The sequence below is a fragment of the Ptychodera flava genome, chromosome 1 (assembly GCF_041260155.1).
Source record: "Ptychodera flava strain L36383 chromosome 1, AS_Pfla_20210202, whole genome shotgun sequence".
NCBI classification, from domain to species: Eukaryota; Metazoa; Hemichordata; class Enteropneusta; family Ptychoderidae; genus Ptychodera; species Ptychodera flava.
Genome location: NC_091928.1, coordinates 51,231,623 through 51,259,003, shown reverse-complemented (window position 1 = coordinate 51,259,003; position 27,381 = coordinate 51,231,623). Strand labels below are relative to the sequence as shown.

The 27,381-nt window shown below is 37.0% G+C and overlaps 1 protein-coding gene across 1 annotated transcript in view; it reads right to left on the bottom strand.

The window, feature by feature from the left end:
- Positions 1–27,103, bottom strand: part of LOC139145498 (ankyrin-1-like) — a 31,504-nt gene extending 4,401 nt beyond the window's left edge. Inside the window, exons 1-19 of the mRNA XM_070716720.1 lie at positions 27,098–27,103; positions 26,439–26,546; positions 24,909–24,971; positions 23,883–23,987; positions 22,860–22,967; positions 18,598–18,696; positions 17,856–17,966; positions 17,094–17,192; positions 10,686–10,784; positions 10,397–10,492; positions 9,769–9,882; positions 9,579–9,677; positions 7,867–7,971; positions 7,047–7,133; positions 6,334–6,438; positions 2,611–2,709; positions 2,218–2,367; positions 743–841; positions 465–566 (exon numbers count right to left, since the gene is read on the bottom strand). Of these exons, the coding sequence (XP_070572821.1) occupies positions 465–566; positions 743–841; positions 2,218–2,367; positions 2,611–2,709; positions 6,334–6,438; positions 7,047–7,133; positions 7,867–7,971; positions 9,579–9,677; positions 9,769–9,882; positions 10,397–10,492; positions 10,686–10,784; positions 17,094–17,192; positions 17,856–17,966; positions 18,598–18,696; positions 22,860–22,967; positions 23,883–23,987; positions 24,909–24,971; positions 26,439–26,546; positions 27,098–27,103 (1,854 nt within the window). The remainder of the gene's footprint in view (positions 1–464; positions 567–742; positions 842–2,217; positions 2,368–2,610; positions 2,710–6,333; positions 6,439–7,046; positions 7,134–7,866; positions 7,972–9,578; positions 9,678–9,768; positions 9,883–10,396; positions 10,493–10,685; positions 10,785–17,093; positions 17,193–17,855; positions 17,967–18,597; positions 18,697–22,859; positions 22,968–23,882; positions 23,988–24,908; positions 24,972–26,438; positions 26,547–27,097) is intronic.
- Between the last annotated feature and the right edge of the window lie 278 nt (positions 27,104–27,381).

The following is a 27,381-nucleotide window of genomic DNA, read 5'->3' as shown; positions in this document are numbered from 1 at the left end:
AAAAAAAAGGAAATTGCCCCAAAACATACAAATATGCATATTTTATTAATATTTCAACAAATACGGCAAAGTTTTTGAAATTAAATTTTGTTACAAATAGGGTTGGTTGTTACAAATAGGGGTGTTACAGCTGTGCAGCGCAGACACATTCATATATCACTTAGTGTTAACTAAGTAGTAGTCTTCATCCTTTATTTTGACTGTGAAATCCTGGAAAAAATTATTCAACCCCATATTTTTTTCCATCCACTACTCTTTCTAGTGTCCTTTTTGGAATGGGACCCGAAATGCTTCGATTTCTTATTCTAAATATGTGGAAGAAATTGGACATATCTCATCACAAACAATGCTATAATTTTGTCAATAATATGAATCCGGCCTATCGAAAGGAGCAGACATTAACATCAATAAATGTTGACAAAGAATGTGTTAAATTGAAGCATTGTGTCGTTGTCATTCCTTACTTTATTCACAGCATCCTTGGTTGTGGCAATGTTACTGATCAAAACCTCTACAACATCGTTGTTTCTCTTTACCACAGCATGGTGAAGGGCTGTCCAACCTTGCTGTATTGAAGAAACAATGAATAATAAAATGTAAAGAAAACCTTCAATGATGCACTTGCTAAAGTATGCAACACCTTATGTTAACAAAAAGATAAACTACCAACTACATCCTTTTGTCAGTATCGACATAAATTAGAGGTCGTTTCATAATATAATCATAATCAAGATCTCAATACCTCATCTTGTTTATTTACATCGGCTCCACATTCCATTAGTATTTCAACAGCCTTCGTTTCGTTATTAACAGCTGCAACATGTATAGCAGTCAAACCATCCTAGGAATATAGGAGAAGAAACCTTTTAATCTTTGAAACAAGACTTAGAAATAGTTGGCAAACCTTATTAAAGTAAATATCCGTTCTATACCCGTACGATGCTCGTGCATTGTTTTCTATAAACCGATAAGTATATGTGTAAATATTTTCAGACCATTATGGAAGTTATCCAGCTCTTATGTATTTTTAATAAGTGGAGCAATTACTGGTACTAGACTCTAATGATTCAATACATACTTAGTAAAATAACAGGAGCAAAGGCGAGTATGAACAGCACGTTGTATTTTTGATAAAATAATCGCAATCATACTAATCCATAATTGAAAAACACGAGGTCAAATTTCATAATACAATATTTATAAACAGAGATACAAAACAGCACAGAACAGAAGTAAATCACCGTTACACACAACAAAGTCAAATTCATGGAAGAAAGATATATGGACCTCTGGGCAAAATACCAAGAAGTGATGTCGTGTGTTTCGGAAATAGTAAGCGCATCCTGTCCCACATGTGGCACCCTCCATACATGTATATCATTCTGTAGGTCAAATAGGTAGTGGTCACCAATAAAGCCAAATGTCACTGATTCCATCAGCGGTCATTTGTCGAAGAAAGATATTGTATTTATCTACTGATATTTGTTTCATGTTTTGGCAAAAAAACATGTTTCATATGGTTTACTCTGTGTCTGATTGCATTAATGCTGAAGACACAGCAGCAGTAATATGCTTCGTGTTTATATGTTATCGCCACAACCTGTTAGACAAGCTTTCAACAACAACCTTACTTAAAACTTTCTTAGAATAAATTAAGTATGAAACACACACAGCGATATTCTTTACATTATACTATGAACAAATAACGCTGCTAGGTTGCTGTGACACCTTAACTCAGATGTTCTCCATTTTATATTTTTCAAGGTTTATTCAAGAACAATATTTATCAAAGTCAAATTATGGTGCACTCTCATCCATTGTGGCTTGTACATGAGTATTTTTCTAATTTGTTTAAAGTTCAGAACAATAATATCATTGCACAGGTAGGAAGGTTTTAAAAAGTGGGTATTTTTTTCCCTGATTTGCATTACAAGAATTGCCTGCTATATGTACAACCCTGCCCCGCCCCCCATTAATTTATGTTTCTGTTATGTAGCTTTTAATGTATCAGAGGCTGGAGGTCTAGCATACCGAATAAGCAATGTTGCTGTTGTTGTTGTTGTGTGTTGTTGTTGTGTTGTTGTTGATAGGTTGGAACTAAACATATATTTATTAGACAAGTTGTACCATTATGTGCCGAATAGAAACAATAACAATGATCATGGTCAGGAAATGAAGTCTAATTTATCACGTTGTTGTGCGTCTATATTTAAATACCTGGAAGGCATCGTTTATGTTTTTTCCTGCTTTCTTCAGATTATCAACGAAGGACTTCTCTTTGTATTTGGCTGCTGCCAGGTATATGGGTTGTTGTGACACTGACCACTTTGGAACATCACCAGTTTCTTCTTGCAAGACTGAAGCAGCCTGATAGAGAAATAATGAGAACATCTATCAATAAGGATTTCACGGAGCGATCTTTCAGTGCAGTTGCCTTTTTACTGTTGTTCATGTGGTTTCATTTTTAGTCTTATACGTGTCTATTCCTATAGATGACCTTAAATTCAATACATACTGTATCGACTATCAGCTATGTGAATATTGATAATAATAATTACTAACGGCACAATTGCTGTCAGTATGTCATTATGACGTATCACGCGAACCTACCTCTGATAATGGTAAGAAGTTTGCATGCAATCCAAGAAGAAACTTTGCATTTTCCACTTTATCATTTCTTATTGCGTAGAATAAAGGAGTACGTTTTTCCTGTAACTAAACGAAAAAGAATAGATTGGTAACATAAGAATATGATAGAACCTGATGGCGAGACAGTTCAAGTGCGCCATAGTCCGGGCATTTGTGAGGGTTTGTGGTGTTTTCAGTGGCAAGGACTGAAGAATTCACCACCAGGTCGAATGCAAATACCCCGATTACAATGTGCTTGTAGTCTGCCATTGTTTTCATTGACGTGTAATTAGATTGTAAGCATTTCGTAGCTATTGTCTGTGAAATCGTTCATGTTGATAATTGGTTTCCCGCATTTGCTGACGACCATTGTTGTTTTTTCACAAAATAATAGCTGGTTACAAACAAAAGTAGTCCTGGTACCTTTGCTTATTATGGCATTACGTACTGTGTATCCACTGCAATGCCAATGCTGGTCATTGGTGGTTTCATGTGCAGTCGCTGGCTTCAATTATTACATTAATATGTAAATCAAAGTCTATAACAAGGTGTTGGTGCCTAGTCATGTGCCTTACATGACTTGACTGGTTTATGCTTGAGGTATCAGAAATTGACTTCAGAATACAAGGTATTTGGTGTGTGGAATTACCCAAGGCTGCTGTACAGCTGGTTGGGGAAGAACCTTATGAAGGTGAGGGTAGGTCTGCAGAGTCAACTATTTAATAGTTTAAGTAGTAAGCATATCCAATTGCCTGAAGTCTTTTGACATAAAGTTGACTGGAGTGACACAAGCACACAATGAGTTTTTTTACCAGCAATACTGCGTCAAAACTAGAATCCTATAGAAATGTACATAAAACTATAACAAGACATTGATATAAGCAAAATAAACTAACTTTGAATACTATTAAATAATAACCAACAAGCGGGAGATAAAGCAGTGCTTTTTGTCGGTTACAGTGCCAAGATGTTCGACAAAGCGATCGCCTAGGCGACGCTTTGTATCGCCAATGTATAACATGCTAAAGCGCAAAGTAGCACAGATCTCCCATAACACATCATGATTTATACAAATGTAGATTCCCCAGTGAAGTCTACCATGTCTCCCATGTGTAGATAAATTCTTGGACTAAGTGTAAAAAGTCTGAAAACCAACTTTTAAGGAGACTTTTCTCAATTCCCATTTTAAAGGATTTAGAAAATTGTACTTGATTGAGGGAGGAGATAGCATTTTTTGTAAATGTTCTACTGATTGTGTCATTAGCCATACAGAATAAAGTGATGGAAAGTAGGTAGACTAGTTGCACCTATTTTATGAAACAAAAGGATATTGATTTTTTGCAAATAAAAAAGGCAAAAGAAATTTACATGCTAAATTTTTTCAGAGAATGACCCCATCAGTTGGTCTTCCCAAAACTGTGACATTTGTATTACCTGCAGAATGTGAATTTTATGGTTATATAACAGTCTCTTTGCAATTTATACTACAATATTTCAACGTACAATTAATAAATATAATTAATCAATTATCTTGAGACTTCACATTATTGCTTTTATGCAGCACTGAAAAAAGCTATAAGAATAATAACGTCGTTGGTACAAATCAAACAGGGTTGTGGGTAATTTATTGTTCTGTGTGAGGAGACTTGGACAACGAAGTATACCCCCTATTCACCATAATAATAATAGAACCTGGAAGAACAAATCGATAAAGCATTGGCGTTACGCCGGTCAACATAATTAAAAAGCAAGCACAAATATCGTGACCAATAACTCCAAACATCAAATGTCTGTCACTGTGTCGACCCAAGCTGTATTTGGACTTCCGGAACTTGAATTCATTATAGATGTTTATTTTTACATCCGTGGATTCATAAATTTCAATAATACAGCCGGGCCAATAATCTATTGGGAGGCATGATCGCAAAGATAAAGGAAACAAATTTTTGGACAAAAATTAACATACTTAGAAGAAGTAATGCAAATGAAACATACAAAGTTATTTTGACCGTCAAATTGATTATAACTTGCATTTGAATGAACTCAGAATTCTGTTACATGACAGTATGCCGTCTTTGGTAACTGCTGTATTAAAAAGTGTCAATATGGCCAGTGCCGTCGGGGTCAGTTTGTACGTGACAAAAATTTTATGAATAAAACGTGAGAGGGGACATATTGAACCCGGAATGAGGCGGAATTCCTGCCGCGATCACATGAACTCTAACTAACCCTAACCCTGAAAAGTCTGTGATTGTCTTAAGGTAGAACGCACCTCGGGGACAGAAATTCAGGCCTTCAAATTTTATCAATTTTCTTCTGACCTACCACTTGTGGGGGCTCATTTTGAAGCTCTTGGCGAAAGAAAAGTTTTTACCGTCTTAGTTTTTCGAAAATCGAAAATTTTATTTTTTCTCATAGAGTTAACACAGGGATGGCGGCCATTTTGGATTTCAAATATCGAGAAATCACAAGTTATTTGTCTCTCTAGTACCAAAGTTTGCACGGTGACCCCTGATTTTTATTCTTGCTTTGGTAAGAGAATGGTTGAAAGTTTCACTGAGGAAAGTTTGAGCAAAAGTTTAAGTCTTTCACTTTCGAGGTGCATATTACCTTAATGTTGTGTCGGGTGAAGCACTGTGGGAGCCAGAAATTGGGTTAGCTGACCAAATTGTCGGAACTCTGCTCTCGAATGGCGCTAGCGTAAGAGCTCGCTCCATTCGCACAAATTGGTCAGCTAATCCCAATTTCTGGCTCCCGCTGTGCTTCACCCGACACAAAAATTATTCAGTCGGTAATTGTGTTAGTGATTTGAAGAAAGCGCAAATTTATATTATTTTAACCTTATTAGTTAGGCACTGCCGCAATTACGGGTCGTCTGTGTTTTGTGTACGGCGATTTTGACGTCATCAGTTTGTGGCTATACCACTAGTAAAATGGTGCCACTAAGGCAAACGTACGCACGAGAGTCTGTTGGTTTATAATAAATACAAGTAGACAACGAATCCACATTGATTGATACTAATATGTCGAGAAAGGCAACCGATTTATCTGTAACAGTGGAAGTAAATTCTAATGCAGGGTGAAATTGTGTGGCTGAATCTTACCGTTATAACAAATAATAAAGAAATAGTCCCTAAGTTGTTGCGAATAGTGACAATCAACAATCAGATAGAACCTTCAGAGCGCGCTGCACATCAGCAGGCGAGTTTTAGTTCTGACGATCTGTTGAACCCAAAACGTCCATTCTTTTATTCTCTGCGATTTTGCATGTGTTTTATCTCCCGCTGGTCGGTCAGCATTTTACTGTATCAATTTTCACTTGTTACATGTTATATATGGTTATTCTCTAGATCTACCTGGGTTTGAAGCTCTAAATATGATAATTATTGTGGGAACATTCTCAGCATACAAAGAAAGAGTAGTAAACGAGGTAATGTGATACAATTATTTACAGCATTGTATCACATTACTCATGTCTAGAGAAACAGAATTATTTCAGAGTTTATAAATCATCTGGAAATCACTTATGATTAGTTGTATATTTAATGACTACCAAAATGAAGTTGATCTTGTTTTTAAACCAATGTCATTTGAAGTAATCAATGTCAGGTCATCTCTTAGGACATGTTCGGCACCTAAATCAGAATTGTGATACTGCAGAATGTAACAATGTTATTTATTTTAAGGGCGAAAAATAATACTTACTCTGTCTTCTTTGTGAATATCTGCCTCAAGTTCAACACAAAGTTGAATGACTTCTAGCTCATTATCTCGTATTTCTCGATGTAAAATTGTGCTTCTATCATACACCTATTCCAAAAGAAAGTTTTTTCAATGTCAAATTTAGAAGCGTCCTGCAAAAGACTGTAAATACAAGTCAAACTGGCCTCTTTTATGATGTATTCTTGCGCATAATACATAGCATGAAAGAATGCTATTCAAAAAAAGTTATGTTGATACTTTGATATAAAAATATGATATTTTCTAGTCTAATTACAAGATTTTAAGCGGTCATTTTAGTAGGAAATCCATGGATTAAATAAAAATGCACGTAAAAATAAAGAATAGTTTCCAAGGTGTTTATTTCAAATATTTTCAATTGATCTTTAATGTTTAAAATTTTCCATCACGAACATTATCGTTCTAATTTTGTCAAACATTAGGGTATCACGGTGACCCTGTTTATGTTCTGCGGCATTATATCTGAATTTGAACTTATCATGTGAAAAAATATAAGATCCCTCAAAAAATACAATTTGAGAGGGTGACCCTTCCAAGTCATACTTTGTCAGACATAATTCATAACATTGTGCTGCAATCTTTCGTACATTGGATATATAAGAGCTACGAGTATCTACAAGGCTTTACCAGCAGGGTTTAATGTGAACTGGTTATCAAAAATGTAATGAATACTTTACCTCCCCATTGATGTCAAGACCTGCACCTGCCAATGTTTTTGCAACATCAGGATAGTACTCTCTAACTGCCCAATGAAGATGTGTCATCTGTCGTGCAAAGGAGAGCAAAAGTATAAAAATGCATGAAAAACAACGGTATATACCAAATAACAGATTAATATTAACACGACCATGACATTAACGTTGTCTTGAAATACAACTTAGGCATCTGAGAAAGTATGATGGTGTGACTGACTCACTGATCCAACTACACTGGCTTCCAGTAAAGGCCAGGGTTAATTTCAAAATTATCTTGCAGGTCTTTAAGGCTCTAAATGGTATGGCACCACAGTATATTGTGGACTTGGTAGAAAAAGGTCAGCGTTAATAGGTATAATCTGCGGATAAATTCCGGTATGAATCTTGTAGTACCAAGATCTTTCAACAAGTATAATGATCGTGCATTTGCAGTCTGTGGTCCAAGGTTATGGAACTCACTCCCACTTGAATTAAAGTGCATAACAGAAATTCAACCTTTTAAATCAAAATTAAAAACTTTTCTTTTTAAACAATTTTATCAACTGCACTGATTAATTTTTATTATTATTGGACATTTTATGAGATTTTTGTTTAAATCTTGTTTTGTATTTTTATTGAATGCAATACTTTTTATTGTTTTACTTGATGTAAAGCGCTTTTGAATATTTTATTGTAGAAAAAAGCGCTATAGAAATATATTAAACATTAAACATTAAACATTAGGCAACCAGAAACACATCTTTTCAAAATATTCTTTTAATTCTCTTAATAAAGGGAAGATCTGAATTCACGCAAAACGTACCTCTGGTGCACAGTCCTTGTGAATTTTATTGGTTTGGTTCAGTAAACGTTGAGTTACATTGTTATGTTTGTTATATGATGCATAAAAAAGCGGAGATAGTCCTTTCTATAATAGAGACAGATGATGAATGTACTTAGTATTTGCAATAAAAGGAATCGTACATGAAGAATGACACATATCTATACGATCATGTATAAATTGATATCATTCCCAGTGTTTCGGGATGTGATGTAATTATATGGGAAGCTTACAATATGGATTGGATTTGACTTTAATATTTCAGCGATGTAACAATTAGAAAATCCGTTGCCATTTCAGATTAACCATAAAACGAACACGGTTATTAAAAAATATATATATTTATTACCGGATACATTTGATATGTAGGCCTACCTTACAGTGTAAAGTTGCGAGGACACATGAAAGAATTTGAAATGCCATTTCTAGGATGCCATTCCTAGAAGTTTATTAAATGTCCAGGGTATTTGGTGCATGGTGAAGTTTGCAAAACAGAGTCGTGGTGTGGACATAATTACCATGAGCAAGCGGTCAGGAAGTTTTCTCCTGACAGTTTCAGCGTAAAAGGGCAGTAGAGCGGCAAAAATGCGGGTAAAATGAAAACGCTATAGGCCTTATTGGCGCACGAAATAGGGAAAAAAAGTTACAAGAGACTACTATACAGTACAAATTTATCATGAAAGCCAAAGGATATTTTGACAGATCAAGATAACATCATCAGCACATTGGCAGCGCTGTGCAGAAAAAGGGCATGCGCTGAAACCTCTGAGGAACACCGCTCAACGGCAATGCATATTCAATGTGTATTTTATCTTCTGAGAAGGATGCAGTACTCTTTGTTATGTTCCTGTTTCGATTTTAAAGCATAATTACTGAATCTAAATTTGACAAGACAGTCTCGGAGATCAATATTATTGATAGCAGTACTGTAATTTTAATCTCCTTTCTTCCAACAAAAGTTTGTCATAAGCCAAATGTCTGTTTGACGAATTAAATATCATAATATTTGATTTATCCGAGTTGACAGTCAAGTGTCATTTTGAAGTGTGCATAGCTAACTTGTCAAAACAATTTTGTAGTCCTTCTTTGGACTTTGACAGAATGCCGATGTCGTCAGTGTAAAGAAGACAGCTGGTGCTAGTCTTATCAAGGGTTTATCGGTCACATTTGTCAGTATCAAAGATGTTTGGAAGATCATACCAGGTTAAAGAGCGTTAGATTACATCCCTGTTTGGTTAGACCTCCATAGTTTTAATAGTTTAAATTTTCTTCATAATATTACTATGTATGGATTTTATGCTATCACAGTTTTACCTGTTACGTTATTTCTCAGGAGTTTAACGTAGAGGCAACTGTACCAAACAATGTCAAATGATTTTTTGACACCGATGAAGCACGCATACAGTTTAGTACATTTTTATTTCTTTTACAGATATCATTACGACATGGATTTAATGTAATTTAATTTTTATTTTTATTTTTTATTTTTCCCATCCAACAGGCTAACCCAGTTACAGGATGAGGTACTCATAACCCACTACCAAATGGAACAATAGGGAGTTCAGTGCCTTGCTCAACGGCATATCACCGTGCTCAGTCTCGAAATCACTATCCTCTGACAGTGAGACGAGATACACAAAAAAGAGACTGACAGCCTTAGTTTGTGTAAACATATGAGCTCTATTCTCGCTTACCTTGCAGTACACATCGACATTTGCTCCATTTTCCAATAGTATTTGAACTGTTTCTTCACTGCCTTCAGCAGATGCAAGATGTAGAGGAGTTTTCCCCTCCTGAAACAATTTATTAAAGACAATCACAGGTGAAGAGATAAATTTTTTATCTATTTAAGCAGAAAATTAAAAGTACAGTAGCTGAGCTCACCTCGACCACGACTTCCCCGTCCATGTTGACACCACACTTATGAAGTGTGTTTACCATCGATTTCTTGCCATGTTTTGCTGCCCAGTATACCTGGGATACGTTGGACTTGCGTTCCTGATAACAAAAAGAAGGTTTAAAGCCGTGCTTATCAAAGAACAAAAAGACGCAATATCAATAAATATAATAATAGTATTGAACAAATTTAGTAGTACCACTGTCAGCGTTAATATAAAAATTGACAGACTTATGATTAATTATTTTTCCGATGAAAAAGTAATTTCATCAAAATCCCCGAAAGCTAACATTCAATTATGCTCAACGAGTATAGATATACTGAAAAAAAAAACCCCGACATATTAAAAAATGTATACAAACTGATAATCTTTCATCTTTCATTCTTTCCTACGGCCAATAAGGTGAAGACTTCAGAGTATTAAGAAAAAAAAGCAACCCTTCCATTGAAAATATTTCTTTGAAATAAACTGTCCTTGAAGCTTTCTTGTTGGGTTGTAATTATATTACATGCACCGTACATACAAGGTTACTGGTATCCTTTTGCATTTTAGTAATGTAAATACGGAAGTACACAGTAAGTTATATCCTTTCTCACAGTAAGTTAAATACGTACATTTTCAAGATGAATAGTGCTCCCAACGTCTAACAGCTCTCTTACGATTTGTTGATCTTTAAGTTCTAGAGCTATGTACAGTGGTGTTTTTTGATCCTGAAATAAAGAAAACAGAGAGAATGCAAGAGAAAATCCAAACAGCCTTACGCAGGCTATTATCACAATTGAAATAACTACTATATGTTCACAAACTTCTCATTTTGTCGAATTCTTTCCGTTTAATCCTTAATGTAAATTAAGGTGAACAAGTACGCTACGTTATGTACACGATTTACTAAAAATTACTCACCACATCCGCAAGATCAGTTTTCGAGTTATTCCGTAATAGGACCCTAGTTGCTTCAAAGTTTGAATTTAATACAGCATGGTGTATCGCTGTTCGCTGATTCTGTTATTGGACAAAGATCATTAAACATTCTGAATTGCGTAGAATGTTGATAACTTATAAAACATCTTATTTGTTTTGTAAGCGACAAGAAAATTCAGCAGATGACGTACTCACTATTTACACAGCACTCAATGCGAAAAGCGGTGCATTACCAATAATAATTTATAAGCTCAATTACAATTTAACTATATTCTGGTACTTAAGTTTCATGAGTCAAGCAATCGTCAGACTACTTTTACCCGTATGATGTTTTCTCTTTTATGGTGTTGGGACGTACCATTGTACTATAATTCTAGATGGATTTGAAATTCGATAAATAATATTTGTTTTGATGACGACACTTTGAAACCAGCTCAGATTATTTGTATGACTTCTTTGGTCGCTAGCCAGCCTGCGGCTCGCCCAACGCAGTAGTCATGAGAGATCGTGCCAGAGATTTAGTCCAAGAAATGGGACTGACGTACGGTTGAACTCGTTGAACTTTATCAGTGTTGTCCTTGGGCCGAATTGCTTGTTCAATGTAGCGTAAAGAAATATTTTCCGTCGGCCGTCGAGTGGAAGGTAAGAATAAGCAACGGAAGCGAGTAATTGACGACAGTCTGCACACAGCAAACTATGAGAACTGAATGAATAAAAGGTTGTAGAACGAAGACTGGTTGAGGCTGTGTGCCTAGTGCAGAGAAGGAGCCGATAAGCAGAGAGAAAAATTGGTCTCAAGGGATAGGCTACGTCTGACAGTGACTAGAGGCTAGCAGGAGCAGTGTGGCAGGTCTAAAACACATCTGTGTCAAAGACACAGATTACACGTGATATCACCTGCACCAATATTGGATGCTTAAGTTAATCTGTGACACAAGAAAAAAAGTAACATTTTCAAAGGAGATCGGATTAATTATGGAAGTACAGGAAACCTCTGGTTCATTTCTCAAGCCTATCATCACCGAGTTAGCTTGTCCAGGAATGGCAGACCACATCGCCAAACTGACAAAGTCGACATTGCAACTGATGTTGACTTACCCAGCTGTGAACTGCGTTCGACGCCGGCCAAAAGTACTTCCAACTGGACACCTCTTATTGCACTCAACTAGCAAGTTCAGCCCACTAGTGCACCTGTTGGAGAACAACTACCCACCACAATCATTGTCAGGGTTCCGGCGACGCTTGCCGCTCCATCCGACTCGTTCACCTTCCAGTTCAATGCTCGCTCATCTCCCAGTCCATCCCCAGCCATCATTGTGGACTACACAATTCTCTGTGTGTAATGCCACTGAGCTCGATGCCCCGCAACACTATCAACATATCGAACAAGAGACCTCCAAGCCCTTTTTGAGTGTGCGATTGTTAACCCTGTAACACACGCAACGCCGCCACCAACAAAACAAAACAAATCAAACTTGCTAAACTCTGCAAAACCATCCACACACATAGGTCATTCCCAACCAAAGCCATGATATCATTCACGGTGCTGACATCGGCTTCAGTGGGACTCGTGCACCATGTTACACCTAAAATGCCAAGTCAGCGATGAATAATCCTGATGCTGTCAAGAATGCCACAATGGAGGAAGTGGACCTTGGCCACACAATTGGTCCATTCTGCATGCCACCACTTCCCGACTTTGTTGTAACCTCACTCTGACTGCGGCTCAAAAAATCAGGCGGCCACTATTAATCAGGCGGCCACCGTAGACTTATCACAGCCAAGAAACCACAGTATCAACCACAACATCAACAAAGAGTACTACACCCTCCCTATTCAAGGACGGATAATGCTGTTCCAGTCATACAAAGACTTGGCGGGAGCAAACTCCTTACAAAACGGGAGCTTAAACTGGCATTTTAATTTCTGCCCCATGTAAAACGGACTGGCAATTCCTCAGCTTCAAATGGCAGGGGCTCTTCATCTTCAATTGCTTACTACCCTTTGTCCTCTACTCCGCTCCATTCCTATTCAACCGCCTGGCCGAAGCACTCTTCTGAATCATCAAATGCAAGGCAAACTCACACGACTTACGCATTACCTGGATGACTACCTTTGAGCTGGGCCCCTAAATCCCCTCAATGTTAGCACTTCCTCGACTCCAAGCTCAACACTTGCGACTACCTAGCAATACCTACTGGAAAAGATTGAAGGACCACAATACATCATCACGTTCTTGGGCATCACCTTGGACACTCCCTGTACAGTAAGGCTCCACCTGCCGGACGATAAGCCACAAAATCTACTTCAAACACTCCCCACCTTGCTCCACTAACGATCTTGCAGAAAATATGAGCTTTGTCCTTCATCGGCAACCTCAGCTTTGTAAGCAAATGCATCAAGCAGGACGCATTTTCCTCTGCTGCATGACCAAATTGAGTACATCCACATACAAACTGAGTGCCATAATCATGCTTCCGATATATGCCTTCTGCCTTAATGTAATATGGTGGTGTGACTTGCCACTGACATGGAATGGCACCACCTCATTCCTCAAATGAAATGGACACTGTCTTGTGACTTGACTTGACTTGACTCTACACTTGACTTGACTTGACTCTACACTGATGCCTCTGGCAAAGTCGCATGCCGTAGCTTTTACAAAAGTCACTGGTTCACCGTCGCCTGGCAAGGTTCTTTGCAAGTCCTAATCGAATATAAGGAGATGTACCAAATACTCGTCGCTTGTTTAATTTAGGGGCATCGCTGGCAAGGCCGCCGCCTGCTGTTCCATTGCGACAATCAAACTGTTGTGCATATCTGGAAAAAAGTATGACAAGATGTCCTGACATCATGTAACTTGTAAGAGGCATTTTTATGAGGCAGCCAAATGAAATTTCAATGTTATGATCGCCAATCTCAATTGAATTGATAACTCAATTGCTGATTCACTTTCTCGTTCACAGATAGAAATATTCAGAACATTCTTGATGCCTGAAGCAGACGCTTGCCCTATGCATGTGCCGACATTCCTGCATCCGTATTGCCTACTACGCAACGACTCACAGAGTAGCGACGGCCTGCATCCAGAACAGTATCACAGAGAATACAAGATGCACGTACCAGGTAGGATAGACTTAGAGCCATTAGCGCCCTAAAAACATTACAGTCAGGACAGTCGTACTCTTTGTGAATCGCCTGGCAAAATGAGGACTAGCATACAAGTCCATTAAGTTGTCCTGGCCATAGTGATGCACCAACATATTGAATATGCGTAAATAGACAATATAGTGGCGCACATGATGCAACGGACAATGCAAGGAATCAGGCGAAGTGTCAGCGAAGTGTGTCAGCTGCGACTTTTGATCGCCATTGACCTGCTTCAATGGCTTAAGGAATGCCTATGCCAGCGCAACAACATATGATAACAACAGACTCATGAGGTGGGCTAGCTTCAAGATGGCATTCTACAGCTTCCTTAGAGTGAGTAAATTCACCTTGCAAATGTCAATGCAATTCAATGTGAACATCACATTACGTTTGTGGATAAAGTACTAACAGACGTGATTGATATCAAAATAAAATCATCCAAGACAGACCCATACACCCATTCGATATACCATCTAATGCACCAAAATGGACGTCTGTGTGTTAGGTCTACGCCTATGGAAAGTATGCAGAGATGCGCGGCTTTGTGTGTCTGGGGAACCAGCATTTTGATTTGCTGATGGTATGGGGCTCACGCAACAAAGAATGAATCAAGACCTGCAGGAACTGTTAATGCTGGTAAGAATTGCTGATACTAGGCTACATGCCATTCATAGCTTATGTCACGGTTCTGCTACGACTTCTGACTGGGTCATCAAGATAAAAAGGAGATGGAGAGGCAATGCGTACCAGATCTACATCAAAACACAGCTAGAGACTCTCAATGTGGTACACCAAAGGCGCTTTGGATGAGGAGAGTGACACTTAAATAACTGAGCAACTAACTTGATTCCCAGTAAACTCTACAAACAGTGCAACAGCAAAAATGTGAACCTTAGAGATAACAAATATTAGCAGCTATGGATAAACACCGTCGGATCTCTTCCGATGGCATGTGGTCACCTCACCGGCCCTGGGAGGGGGCCTCCTCGGCCACTTTTGTGCGGTTTGGCCATAATTTGGGGAGCAGGTACTGTCATGGGCCTCTAGTGCGTGCCCAGTAGCAAGCTGCCCAATGTGCAGTGGGATACCTTGAGGGACCAACTGGGGCAATATATGCATCCTGGTAGCCATTCAAATCTGCGCATGTCCTCAAGGGAAAGGTGGTGACGCCTGGATGTACCATCCCTCCTGGATTTCGGCCAAACGTTTGTCTCCATGTGATGTGTTTGCATGAATGGGTGATAATGGGTTTGATATAATCATGGTTAACATTGGAAAGGGGCACGGAGACTAAGGCACCACTGATCCGTGCAGGCAACAACATACTGCTTCACCTTATCACTTGCTATACATACTTTGGTCGTAACTCGACCTACATCAGCTTCCTTTCCTGATTCCACGCTATCTAAGCTACTTCCATCTTCTCTGCACGTCGGCTCTGCAAAATTTGTGTGCTTTCAGATTTTTTTTCCCACATCGCGCAAACTTTCTTACTGGGACAGCGGAAGATAAGCTAGAGTACGTTTAGGTAGTGGTTATTACATGTACTATGGCTACTAAGCAAGCTGGGGAAAAGACTGGAAAACGACTTCGAATTCGAAACATATCTGGTTGATCGGCCAACGTGGAAGAAGTAAAACGAGATGCTGGCATTGTAAGCTTGATGCAGGTTAAAATGCGACGCACATCACTGCCATAGAACTACCTGTGATTAAGAATTATTGCAATTAGTTTCAATACTCCTGTCAATATACTCAATTCATACCGATATAATCCACACCCGTGTAAGGCATGTAACATTTCTCAGCAGAACGTCTAGCTTTCATGGCAATTGCGATTTCGGGTGTATACTATTTACAATTCTGTCTTAAAGTGACGATACGGTTGATCATTGATGCATGCTTGTCAAGAAGTTCACGAAGTTCTGAATTATAGGTATAAACGGCATAATTTAGACCACATGGTGGATCAGAGAACACTGTTGTGCTGTCAAGGTCTTTCAGCTAATCCTTAGTTGAAATTTTAATCAGTTCACAATACGTAAATTCTCATTTGAGACACTGTAGTTTCAGGAGAGATAAATTTGCAACTACCTGATTGTGATCAGAGGAGCGGAAGCCATCTACATGTAGGGATGATACTAATGAGTAACTATTGCAAATAGCCGAATCTTAAGTATGACCGTGCTTATTGGTAGGATGATCAACAAGCTGAGAGATGTTATACGAAGGCGGAAGATCTGCAAATTTACTTGCGTTGGTGTTATTGATATTGTCAACATGGATGGCAAGTCACCAATAAGAATCAATGCACATGTAGCATTCTTTTCAAGTGTTGATACAAATTCACTGGCTGACTAGATCAGTGAGTGAACGACAGTGTTTCTATCGCATTTATTTGATGCCAAATTCTAAGGAGTTAACAAAGACAGGGAAATAATCTATTTCTATTGACCAACAACTCCACCTTGTTGCATGATTTCGTCGATTCATGAGTAGGTGATGCAAATATATATCCATACAGTAATGCCAATTACTCAAACATCACGCCTTATTAACAAATCATATGAAGTTAAAATCTGTAGCTGATAGGAGTCACATGCGCCCGTGGAAAATTCAAGCTGCACAGGCCAGCAAAGACCACAATGGCGACTTAAACTTGTTACTGCTCATTGCTTTAACAATTTCTTGGTCGTTTAACGTTATTACGTAGTTCATAGCAAATTATGTTGTTTAGAGGTACTTAATAAAGCTGCATGGAAAATATAACTTAATTACCTAATCCCCACTGGATTCTAGTCTTTTGAATTAATCCATGCGCAATTTTATGACTACTTTTTTGGAAATAAACTACAACAACAAGAAGACGTAATTGAAATATCAACGTGCATATCATGTTTTGGATGTCTTTCCAATGGAAAGGAGTGCTTGTTTTAGACATTTTAAATGAACGGAATTATTATGTTTCGGCGAGAGCTAATCAAACTGTACCAAAATATAAGAATTTTAATTACATGAAAGATTGCGAGAATAGCTATCCTTGACCAAAATGTGCTAAAAATTGAGCCACATGAAATGCAACTACCATCTAATGAGACTTTGAAAATATTGCAGTTCACAACACAACTTTCATTTTTAAAATCGAAAGTTTAATGTTTATTGTAACGGATATTATCCTTAGCACTTTACATATCGTTTTCGTAAATTAGTATTGTTACATGAGCATTATATATTCATTTACCTTGTCTAGGATATCAACGATTGCACCATGGTTAACAAGATGAACTATGGCTTCCTCTTTATTTTCCTTGGAGGCAAGGTGTAATGGTGTTGTACCATCCTGAAGAAAATATAGTAAACTTTATCTCAGGAATCACCATTTAACAGAAACCAGAACTTCATAGCGGTCATTTTCATGTAATCCAATGCGATTTATATAATATAGGGCCACTATATATAGACACTTATACAGATATGTTTCCCGGTTGACCTTAATAACCATATGAAAACCCAAAAGACATTAAAGGCAGAACATCGACTCCGTTGGATTTCATGGTTTTTACATGAGTATAGAAATAAAATGAATTGTACAAAAATAATTTAACGATTTGGCACAACACTAGCCTAATCCCTTATTCATTGCAAAGTACTTCACTTGCTAAAAAAAGCAATGCAACACAAACACGCCAAGGCCACTAGTGTACATTTACAGATCAATTTCATGGCAACTCTACTGCCAGTTCAACATGGATTTAGAAAAACAGTCACCAGTAACAAACGAGACAGAGTATGACCGTTTTTATTTGTATAAACCTGTAAACTGGGCTGCTACATACTTGCTACATTGTTATATTTTTGGCTAGCTAATTTGAAAAAAGTAGTTGTTACAATAACAACTGCTATGTTACACTGAAACTCATCAAAGTTTGTTGATTCGAACTTTCATGTTACTTGACCTCAAGACTTATTATAACTATAAATCAATAACAAGACAACAGCTTACAATGTCGGTGGCATCGACACGATATCCTGATTTCAGTAATACCTCCAAGTATTTTGTCGTTCCAAAGTTCGAAGCAGCATCGTAAACTGTCCTTGCTTCTAACTTGTCTGGCTGGAAGACAGATAAAACAGGTATAGACATTTGTTAGATGAGATCACACTAATTTGGTAGCGCAAATGTTTGTTGTTAGAATACGTCCATACAAGTAATGGTAATAAAACGAGACAGATAAACACCTAGCAACAAGTTGTTGTACATTCCTTTGGGAAAATGACGTTGGGAAAGATTTGGAAACAAGAGAAGCATCCTAAAACCAGAGGTAGATCATCTGAAATGTAGTTCAGTGGGAACGGATTGCTTATTGGGGTTAACAGCTTTCCTTAACGTCATGAAAAAAGCAAAGCTTGCCCGACGAATTTTTTCTGCACGTCGTACAAAGTTAACAGATAGGTAAGTGTATTCGCTTCGGCTTCTTTTAATGCAGAAGAGTTGAATGTATAGTTAAGTAAGCATGAATAGTCGCAGTGAATCAGAAGAATTCTTTTTTAAACTTTGGACGCCAAAAGTGTTTTGTATGAAAAAAGCTGTCCTCACCATGTCTGTTTTCCAGTTTACCTGGAGCCATCCCACTCAATGCAAAACAAATACTCCAGCTTTTTTCTGATGCGCTTCGGAGCATGAATGGATCAGAGGACATAGTCTTTGAGAGATTTGTTTATGCTACCTTACTAACTAAACTTACTTGAAGATGTGGTATGAAGCTCGCATGTGACATCTTCAGTCGTTTTACATTTTCAATTTGTTCATGATGAACAGCATAGAAGAATGCAGTCTTTGAATCCTGATAAAAAAATAGGAATAGAAATTTAGGAGGAAACCCAAATACGATAACACATACTAACATAGACATACAGCAGCAGCCTCGTACACGGATACACAGAAACGTAAACACTTAGAGAGACACAGTGGGTCAACACGCAGAAAAAGATACAGACAGACTGACTGGCTGACAGACACATGCACGCACAAACAGACAGTCATACACACATATATAATAACACAAATTATTTCGAGTAAAAAGTAATGTCTTTTACTTAAGTTTCATACACTATGCAATCTTTAGACAGAAGTGAAAGGATTCGTAGCTCTACACTCCAATTTACATGTTTGAGATGTACCATTGTGTTTGTAGTCGGTGTTAAAATTTGATAGTGTAATATTTGTTTTGGTGGCGACATTTTGAAACCAACTCAGAGCGTAAGCTTTGTATATCAGATACGCAACTTATTATCAATAGTGACAAATCTACGTGTCAAGAAAACGCTCTTGGTTGGTTTCATATTTATCAATATTATTTATCAAATTTTAACAGCAACTACAAATACAACGGTACGTCCCAAACATGAGTGTGTAGAGCTAAAAATCCTTTCACTTCTGTCTGAAGATTGCAGGATGATCCAAATTTAGAGGCAGTTACCGGCGAGTTGTCATTGTATGTCTTTTCGTCGGCAGTTACATATCTTGTGGTCTGGATCGTGTTATATTTGCAATGCGATTTCAAAATGCGTTTGACGTGGTTGTGTATGATCTATTTTGAGTTGTTCATGCTGTTTTGGCCAATCTTTATTATTTATTGCTACAGTTGAATTTTTGCTGCACCCCCATTTAGTAAAAACGTAAGCACCAACGTTTGTAAAAATTCATATCCCTTGTGCACAGACGTTTCCTATCCAGAATGGTCTACACTCAACAAAACAAATGAACTTATGTTCTAATGCAAACACAGAAGTAAGGCATTGTTACCAATAAACTTGCTCTAAGTCTGTTGGCATAAAATTATCAAAACAGAACACATTTAAGGAACGAACTTAAGCAGACTGTCAGGCCAGTTGACAGACTGGTGCTCAGATCATGTAGTGACTGCTTCGCCGGACAGTAACTGCTCTTATCAGACAAACCAAGCGACTGGGGACCAGTCTAATGCAACAACAAACTTTGAAACGCATTCTGCTATCTATGTAAATGACTTAATCGATGAGTATTTATAACAGTAGCAAAATATTGTCATGTAATAACTGCAAATCACAGAAACATGTTCCGTCACCTGCGTAACGGCTCGAAATTGCACGCCTCCACGAGAAGTAACGTTAAATGATAATTTCAAAGAGACAAAAAACCCATGGGATTGTATATTTATCACATGAACAGTCTTGTTACTTTTGGTCTGATGTATAATTCAGGCGAGACCCAGTTACAATAACTCTGGTTTTGATCTCATTGACGTCACTTTTTGACCCAAGTGATTTGTTAACTGAGGAAATCGAAGGACCAGATGAAAGAAGAGTCTGGTCATCGACGTACGTGTCCAGGTTAGAATTATTGACAGAATTGTGAGGAGCAAAGGACCAATATTGAGCCTTGTGGTACACCAACCATAACGACCAGACAAGTAAGATTTGAACCACTTTAGATCTTTACCTTTCAGCCCATACAGGGACAATGTCATGAGAAGAATGCCGTGATCAACATGATCAAGAGCTTTACAAAGATCTAGAAAAATGACTGCAGAGAGACGACCATTGTCATTATTTCGTAACAAATCGTCATACAGACGTAGTAGCGCTGTTTGCAACTGACTGCTTCTCATACAGCAAACTGCTATCAGTCAAAATCTTGTAAAAATTATAATGAACATGATTTTCTAGAACTTTTGAAATAGCTCGTAAGAGTGGAATTGGTAATTAGACATTTCATTAACATAACCAGACCCCTTATAAATCCGAAAAACTCTTGCACATTTGAAAATATCAGTGAATGTTGCACTATCAAGGCTCAAATTTAACACTTTGGTTAGAGACAATGAGATGACAGGTGCACCAACGAGCAATAGCATTGCGTTAACGTTATCAACACCTATAATGGATTTAACTTGTAAAAGTGCCTTTTTAACAAATTGTGATGATACATAAGGGATATCTAAATTTACATTGTCAAGTTTGCCACAGAGATGATCTGTCAGTGGAGAGAAATATATCTTCACGTTCTTTAAACTATAACGTAACATACTAATGTATTAGGCGACGTTCAAGTACAAGTGTAAGACATGACTTAATTTGAAAGTACTGGTCATAAAGCGAAATATTTAACTACTAGTTATATCTGTCAATGTCGCATTTGTCATTTCTTTGCACCCACCCAGGCATTTGTACTTAAAGCACATATATGGAACATAGGTGTACGTTTATACATGCAATCATTATTGTCACTATATTGAATCAATAACAAGGTGTTACCTCTATGAAAGCAACCTAAGCGAGATTAGATCAAACTAAATAATCGTTGAAATCTCATTAAAATCAGAGAATAAGGAAAAGTGATCTTGTGGTTGATCAAGGTGAAAGTGAAAACTATATGATCTGCCATAACCGCTGATACATCAAATATGTCATCATAATTTAAAGGAAAACAACAATGATAGGAACTGTATAAAATGATTCTCGACATTTTAAAAAGCTGGACAAAATAACCACCTGGCGACCTTACAGGAACGTATCATGAAGTAACTCAATGTTTCTATGAATATTTAAGGTAGAACGCACCTCGGGGACAGACATTCGGACTCTAAAACTTTTACAATTCTCTTCTGATATACCACATGTGGGGGTTTCATTTTAAAGCTCTTGGTGAAAGAAAACTTTTCACCGGCTTAGTTTTCGAAATTCGAAAATTTTATTTTTCTCCATAGAGTTAACACAAGGATGGCCGCCATTTTGAATATTTAATATCGGTAAATCTTGGGTAATTTGTTTCTCTACTACAAAACTTTGCACGGTGACCCCCTATTTTTATTCTTGATTTTGAAAGAGAATGATTGGAAGATACCTGGAGGAAAGTTAGAGCAAAAGTTTAAGTCTTTCACTTTCGAGATGCATACTACCTTAAGTCACAGTATATTATCTGTACGTTTGTGAGAAATCAGGTATTGAATGATTGGGTTATATATGAAAAAACAAAATGGAAGCATGGCAACAATATTCTTTTACATTGAAATTAAATGACATTCATATGTATGCTATACCGGTACTGTATTATACGTATGTCAAGTTTGAAAGAAGTAAACCTTGACACGTGTTAGATGTGTGCTTTGACGGGAGACGGAAGAACAGACGCACAAATGGAGCCTAATCTAAAAGTCCTCTCAGACTTCGTCCGTGCAGACCAAGAAATGACTGAAACTTTATCTGATATATAGCCGACATGCACAATTTCATTGAAATATACACAATCACAAATTGTGATATATACCAAACTTATCAAATATTGAGTATAAATTAGTCAAGGTATACTCTATGTACCCAAGAATAAAGATTGAACTCAGTATGTTCACTTTGATAGATTTCCTTATTACAGATAGTCTTTACATATGCAAATTAGCTAATAATGACCATATATAATATTCTCAAAACTGTAAGCAAATAAATGTTAGATAAATTTTAGTATGGACATTGCACCTGAGAAGTTTCATGAAATTTCAACTGTACTCATCTTTGATATATTCAAGGTCTTAGTACAGATGTTCATTATATATACATATGAAACATTTATCAAAAACCATGCTTATCAAACAAATATCATAGATAGAACTTAAAACATCAGAAATGCGACCAAAGACGTAATTATTTTTTCTATTTAACTTTTTTGTAATGACTGGGTCCCCCTGACTCTTTCATGTAATTTACGAAAATGAACACCATACCGTTGTTCTACTTAGACAAGGTTTGATATCTCATTATTGTTGATAAACCGTACATTCAGTACTTTTACGGCCCTGATACGAGTTTGCAGACATCAGTCATACGTCAGACGGCTCTCGTACGCTTAGACCCTTCTGTCACACAACATTTGTCCTGTAAACCAGTACCTGAGCCGTTAAGATTGTAAATGTTTCTTATTAATCAAAGTCTTTACAGTATACCGCATACATGTTTACTGAATACAACATACCTCATCAAGTAGATGGCAGTCAGCTCCCACTTCCAGGGCTAAGTTAAGGGCATCAATGCTGCTCTGTCGTGATAGGTAATGTAGCAACGTTGTTTTCTTTGGAAATTCCTAGAGGAAAATATCAGTAAGAATCTCTAAACCTCCATGTAAAAGAATTTTGCAAATGTGAAATAACAAATATTAGGCATTACATTAGCTTATCTGTTATCTTAGAGAGACTAAAGTTATTGCACTGTGGTTAAGTACAGAACCTTTCCATATCCGTACTGACCTAGGTGATATTTTTAAAGAAATAAAGTGAATTTGGCGTTTTTCATTTCATTTGTTTATTATTGTAGGATTCACCTAAGTGTGAAATACTACGTATAAAAAGATCCAAGAACGAATTTACAAGGACAGATAATAATTTGCAAAGACATAAATAAGGCATCAGTTTGGTATCTGTTTAAATTGAAAACATATGTTCATTAGTAGCGACATTTCTTGCAAACTGTATCTATTGCGTTTGACTGATAAGACTACAACATAAACTGCGAATGCAGCGCCAGATGACTTGTTATTTTAGAAAATGTTAATGTGTACATTAAATGGGGCAAGGTTTTCAGAAGAAATAGGAATATGAGTTCCATTGCCTTTCCTTAACAATGGTACAGCAACCATAATATGTATAGCAGTAAATTTATTCAACATCAAACACGATGTTTAGCGAAAACGATTCGTAGGGACGTTATTTTTAAATTTTCAAGTTACCATTTTCACAGTGTCTGTATTCATTAGCTTTCAAATATGCAATTTCAGTAAATCCAGGTACTTGTACATATTCATTGTAATTTGTGTAATTCTAAAAATGCAAAGTCGAACAAGACCAAGGAATATATTATTATTGAATGAATTCGTTCAGGCAAAGTAAACATGGCTATCATTCTCAGACAGAGAAAATTTAGTTCACTACAACAAAACGATATAAAGTACCAAAAATGTTTTCATAGAACAGACATGTTTCAAATACTGCAACACGTTTACCTTCGATAGCCCAGTCATTTCTTCATTGATGTCATGACCAACGTTCATTAGGGTTTTCACTGCAGTCTTCAGATTGTTTGAGACTGCCCAGTGAAGAGCTGTGGTCTATGCAATAAAATTATTAAGAAAATGAACATTGACGCAAAAACCTACATTCTTCCAACAATGCGGGTGATAGTGATTGATTTTGCTATTTAACATGATACTTTAGAAATGAGGAAGCTTAATACTCTAAAGTGAAATACAAAATCGATAACCTCTCCTTTGTAGTGATATATTGAAGTAGATGCTGTAAGAATTGTCAGTCATGATGCGGCACAATCGATAATGTAAAAAAGTACCTGATTTTTTCGTGAAGGAATGTTGCGCCATTTTTCATGAGAAGACAGACGACTCTATCATGTTCTTCCGCTGCTGCATAAAAAAGAGAGGTGCTTCCGTCCTACAATTACAAAATCATTATCCGAAGAATTCAAATAATATAAATATTAGTGAGATGTTAATAGAGTGATCGCGATGGGCTTGTGAATGTAGTGCGTAAGACACTACAAAAATATAAAAATAATGGTTGAATTTTCGAAGCAAGTTCAGGACACATATAGTTACATACATAACAATATATAAAAGAGGCTAAATTCCATGCTAAAGAAACGTTTTCAGGTAAAATTTAATGTAGATAACAGAAAATTACTTTGCCTACTTTATTAAATTCGTATCAACACAAGCTTTAAACGACTAAATGTAAATGATGCATCGTTGCTTATGTTTTCAATATTATATCTTTTACTTTTATTATGGTGAATAAGACCTTTTTACAATGAATCCGCTTGGATTGCTGTAAATTTAGAAAGAAACTGCAGAAACAGTCTACAACTACGACACACCGACTGCATGTACTCTTATATTTGACCCAAAATGGAGTTTATGTGTTTAATCTCGTTTTGTTCAAGATAAACTTTAATGTGGTATTACATTGGTGTCAATACTTACAATTGAATAAACATTAACATCTGCTCGGTTCTTTACCAGTATTCCCACCGCCTTCTCATCGCCTTCTTTTGCAAAGTGATGTAGCAATGCAATACCATCCTGTGTGTGGTTTGAACACATTTCAAAATAAAGATTATTGTTGGATCGATGTGTGTTGCACTTTGTCTCACGCCGTAAAATATGAACCCGTAACTGGCCAAATGTATTCAATGCTACACTCATGAACATGACTGCGAACAATCGACATATTTAAGATGGCAAGATACCTTAAATAAATTTTCAGATATTTATGTTTTTCTCAGTTATAGAAGTCCTACACCCAAATGAAGTATGTATTTTCTGAAAGCCCTGATATGGGGAAATTCGACCGTGTACAGAACACTGTCATTGCATAAAAGTCATACGACAAGCGGTTTGCTGACCCCTCCAAAAATTGATTTTTCCTTCCTTTAGCAAACACGCTGCACGATATCCGGTTGAAATTTGTGCATTGACAAGCCTTGGTAATACCCTTCAAATCTGTTTCTGGGACTTCCTTTAAATTCTGTGCCTTTGCATGTTTGTTATGCACCATGAAAGGTGTAAGAAAAAGATGCTTTTCAAGGAATTGTAATTGTCGCGCTATATAATTGGAATGGAGACTCGTAAAAAATCGAAGGCACTAATTTGAAGGGTATTGTTAAGGCTTTTCAATGCATAAATTTAAATCGGAAACAGTGCAGCGTGAACGCTAAAAGGAGGAAAAATAGATTTAGAGGGTTAAGCAAACTCTTGTCATGTGACTATTATGCAAACGACAGAGTACTGTTCACGGTCTGATTTCCCAATATCAGGGCTTTCAGAGATATATACTTTATTTGGGTATGGGACTTCTATAAATGAGAAAAAAATAAAAATCGTGAAAGTGTCTATTAGGTATATAGCCACCCGAAGTTACTAAGATTCATTGAATCTTGTCTCTCAAACAGTCTCACCCTTCACTTAGTTTGAGCATAATGTAGTTCAGTGTTATCACACCCTTCTCTTACAGTGAATTTCAAAATAACTAGGAATTACAACGCGCTTGGGTGATTAGAAAAACGTTTCTGGAGATATAAAATAGCGCCAGCTGCATGCATTGCACACTTTCTCCTTTGATAGATTTTGAAACAAATGAATCCAATACGACTCACTTCCAGAATACGTTCAGTGTGGAAAACACCAATCGTTGTACCGACTCGAAACATATCTAGAATAAAAACCTTTGCAGTTTATTCACCGCGAAATTTGATAAAGGAAAGATTAGATGTCCAAGCAGTCAATGTACGGGTGAGTTTTCCAATGGGAGCGCGCCAACGCTGAGAATGTTTACTGTGACACAGTGAATGTGGAATTCTTGCAAAATTTATGTAAGGAGAACGTTTGATATGAATGTAGGTGGCGTCATTTTCCATTGCCAGAAACGTTTTCTTGGCAGCATAGCACGTTGCAATTCAAAGCTATTTTGAAATCCACTATAAACGTTTCAACATTTCAAGGTTGATATAGTCAGCTTCAAGCATTTGCGTGGACAAATAATTTATTTACCTGCTTAAGATCATTGATATCCACATCGCACTTAACAATGTCTCCAGTCATTTGTTCGTCATATCTTGCAACAACCCACAATAGTTGTGACAAATTTGATGATTCTCTCTGCCAAAAAAATGAGAGGAAACGTTTAAGAAATAGTTGTCCTTTATTTAACATTTTTATTGGGATTTCATAATTCCTGCCATTGAAAGGGACAAATGAAACATTCTCATATGCTGCTAGATATTATTTTTTTCCGAGTTTTTTTTTTGTAACATGCAACTTTATTGAAAATAATTAAACAAATAAAGCTGCAAAACAAAATGTATTTACTTTCTAAAATTTTACATTTGTTTGGTTATTGAATTGCATGATATTCCCTTAAAGAAACAATCAGGAGAATGATATACTTTACAGTTAATTACCGAAAGTGTTCTTTTGGATCATCTAATGAATAAATGTAATTGGTCAACCGGGCGTGGGCCCCCATGGTTTCAGTTGAATTAGGGGGCCACTGTTGTCAATTGCTTAAACAAGTCGTCTCATGTTGGAAAAAAAATTGAATTTTATGCAAGTTTTTCATTTGTTGTGGCCTTTGTGACGTCTGCCGCTATTTCAGAATTTTATATGGCAGAAAAGACAGCAAATATGTCCTATCATGGAGGTACTACTACCTTCATGGTCCTATTAGTCCTGTTTCATAAGTCAGGTCCATGACATATGTTCCAACAATAGTGATATGGTTCATCTGGTAATTTTAGGTCCATTTGCGTTACGCTGATTGGTGGGATCTCATGGATTAGGTCTCATTACTATGTATTATTCACTTTACAGCTCCCTGATTGGTCAATGTGTAGGTCCGGTCCTCCAGTGTTCACTGCCTCATTATGCAATGTCCCACGTGCTTCCTGGCTACCGCTGAAGTAATACGTTATTCGTGATTTTCCCGGATCGGCCG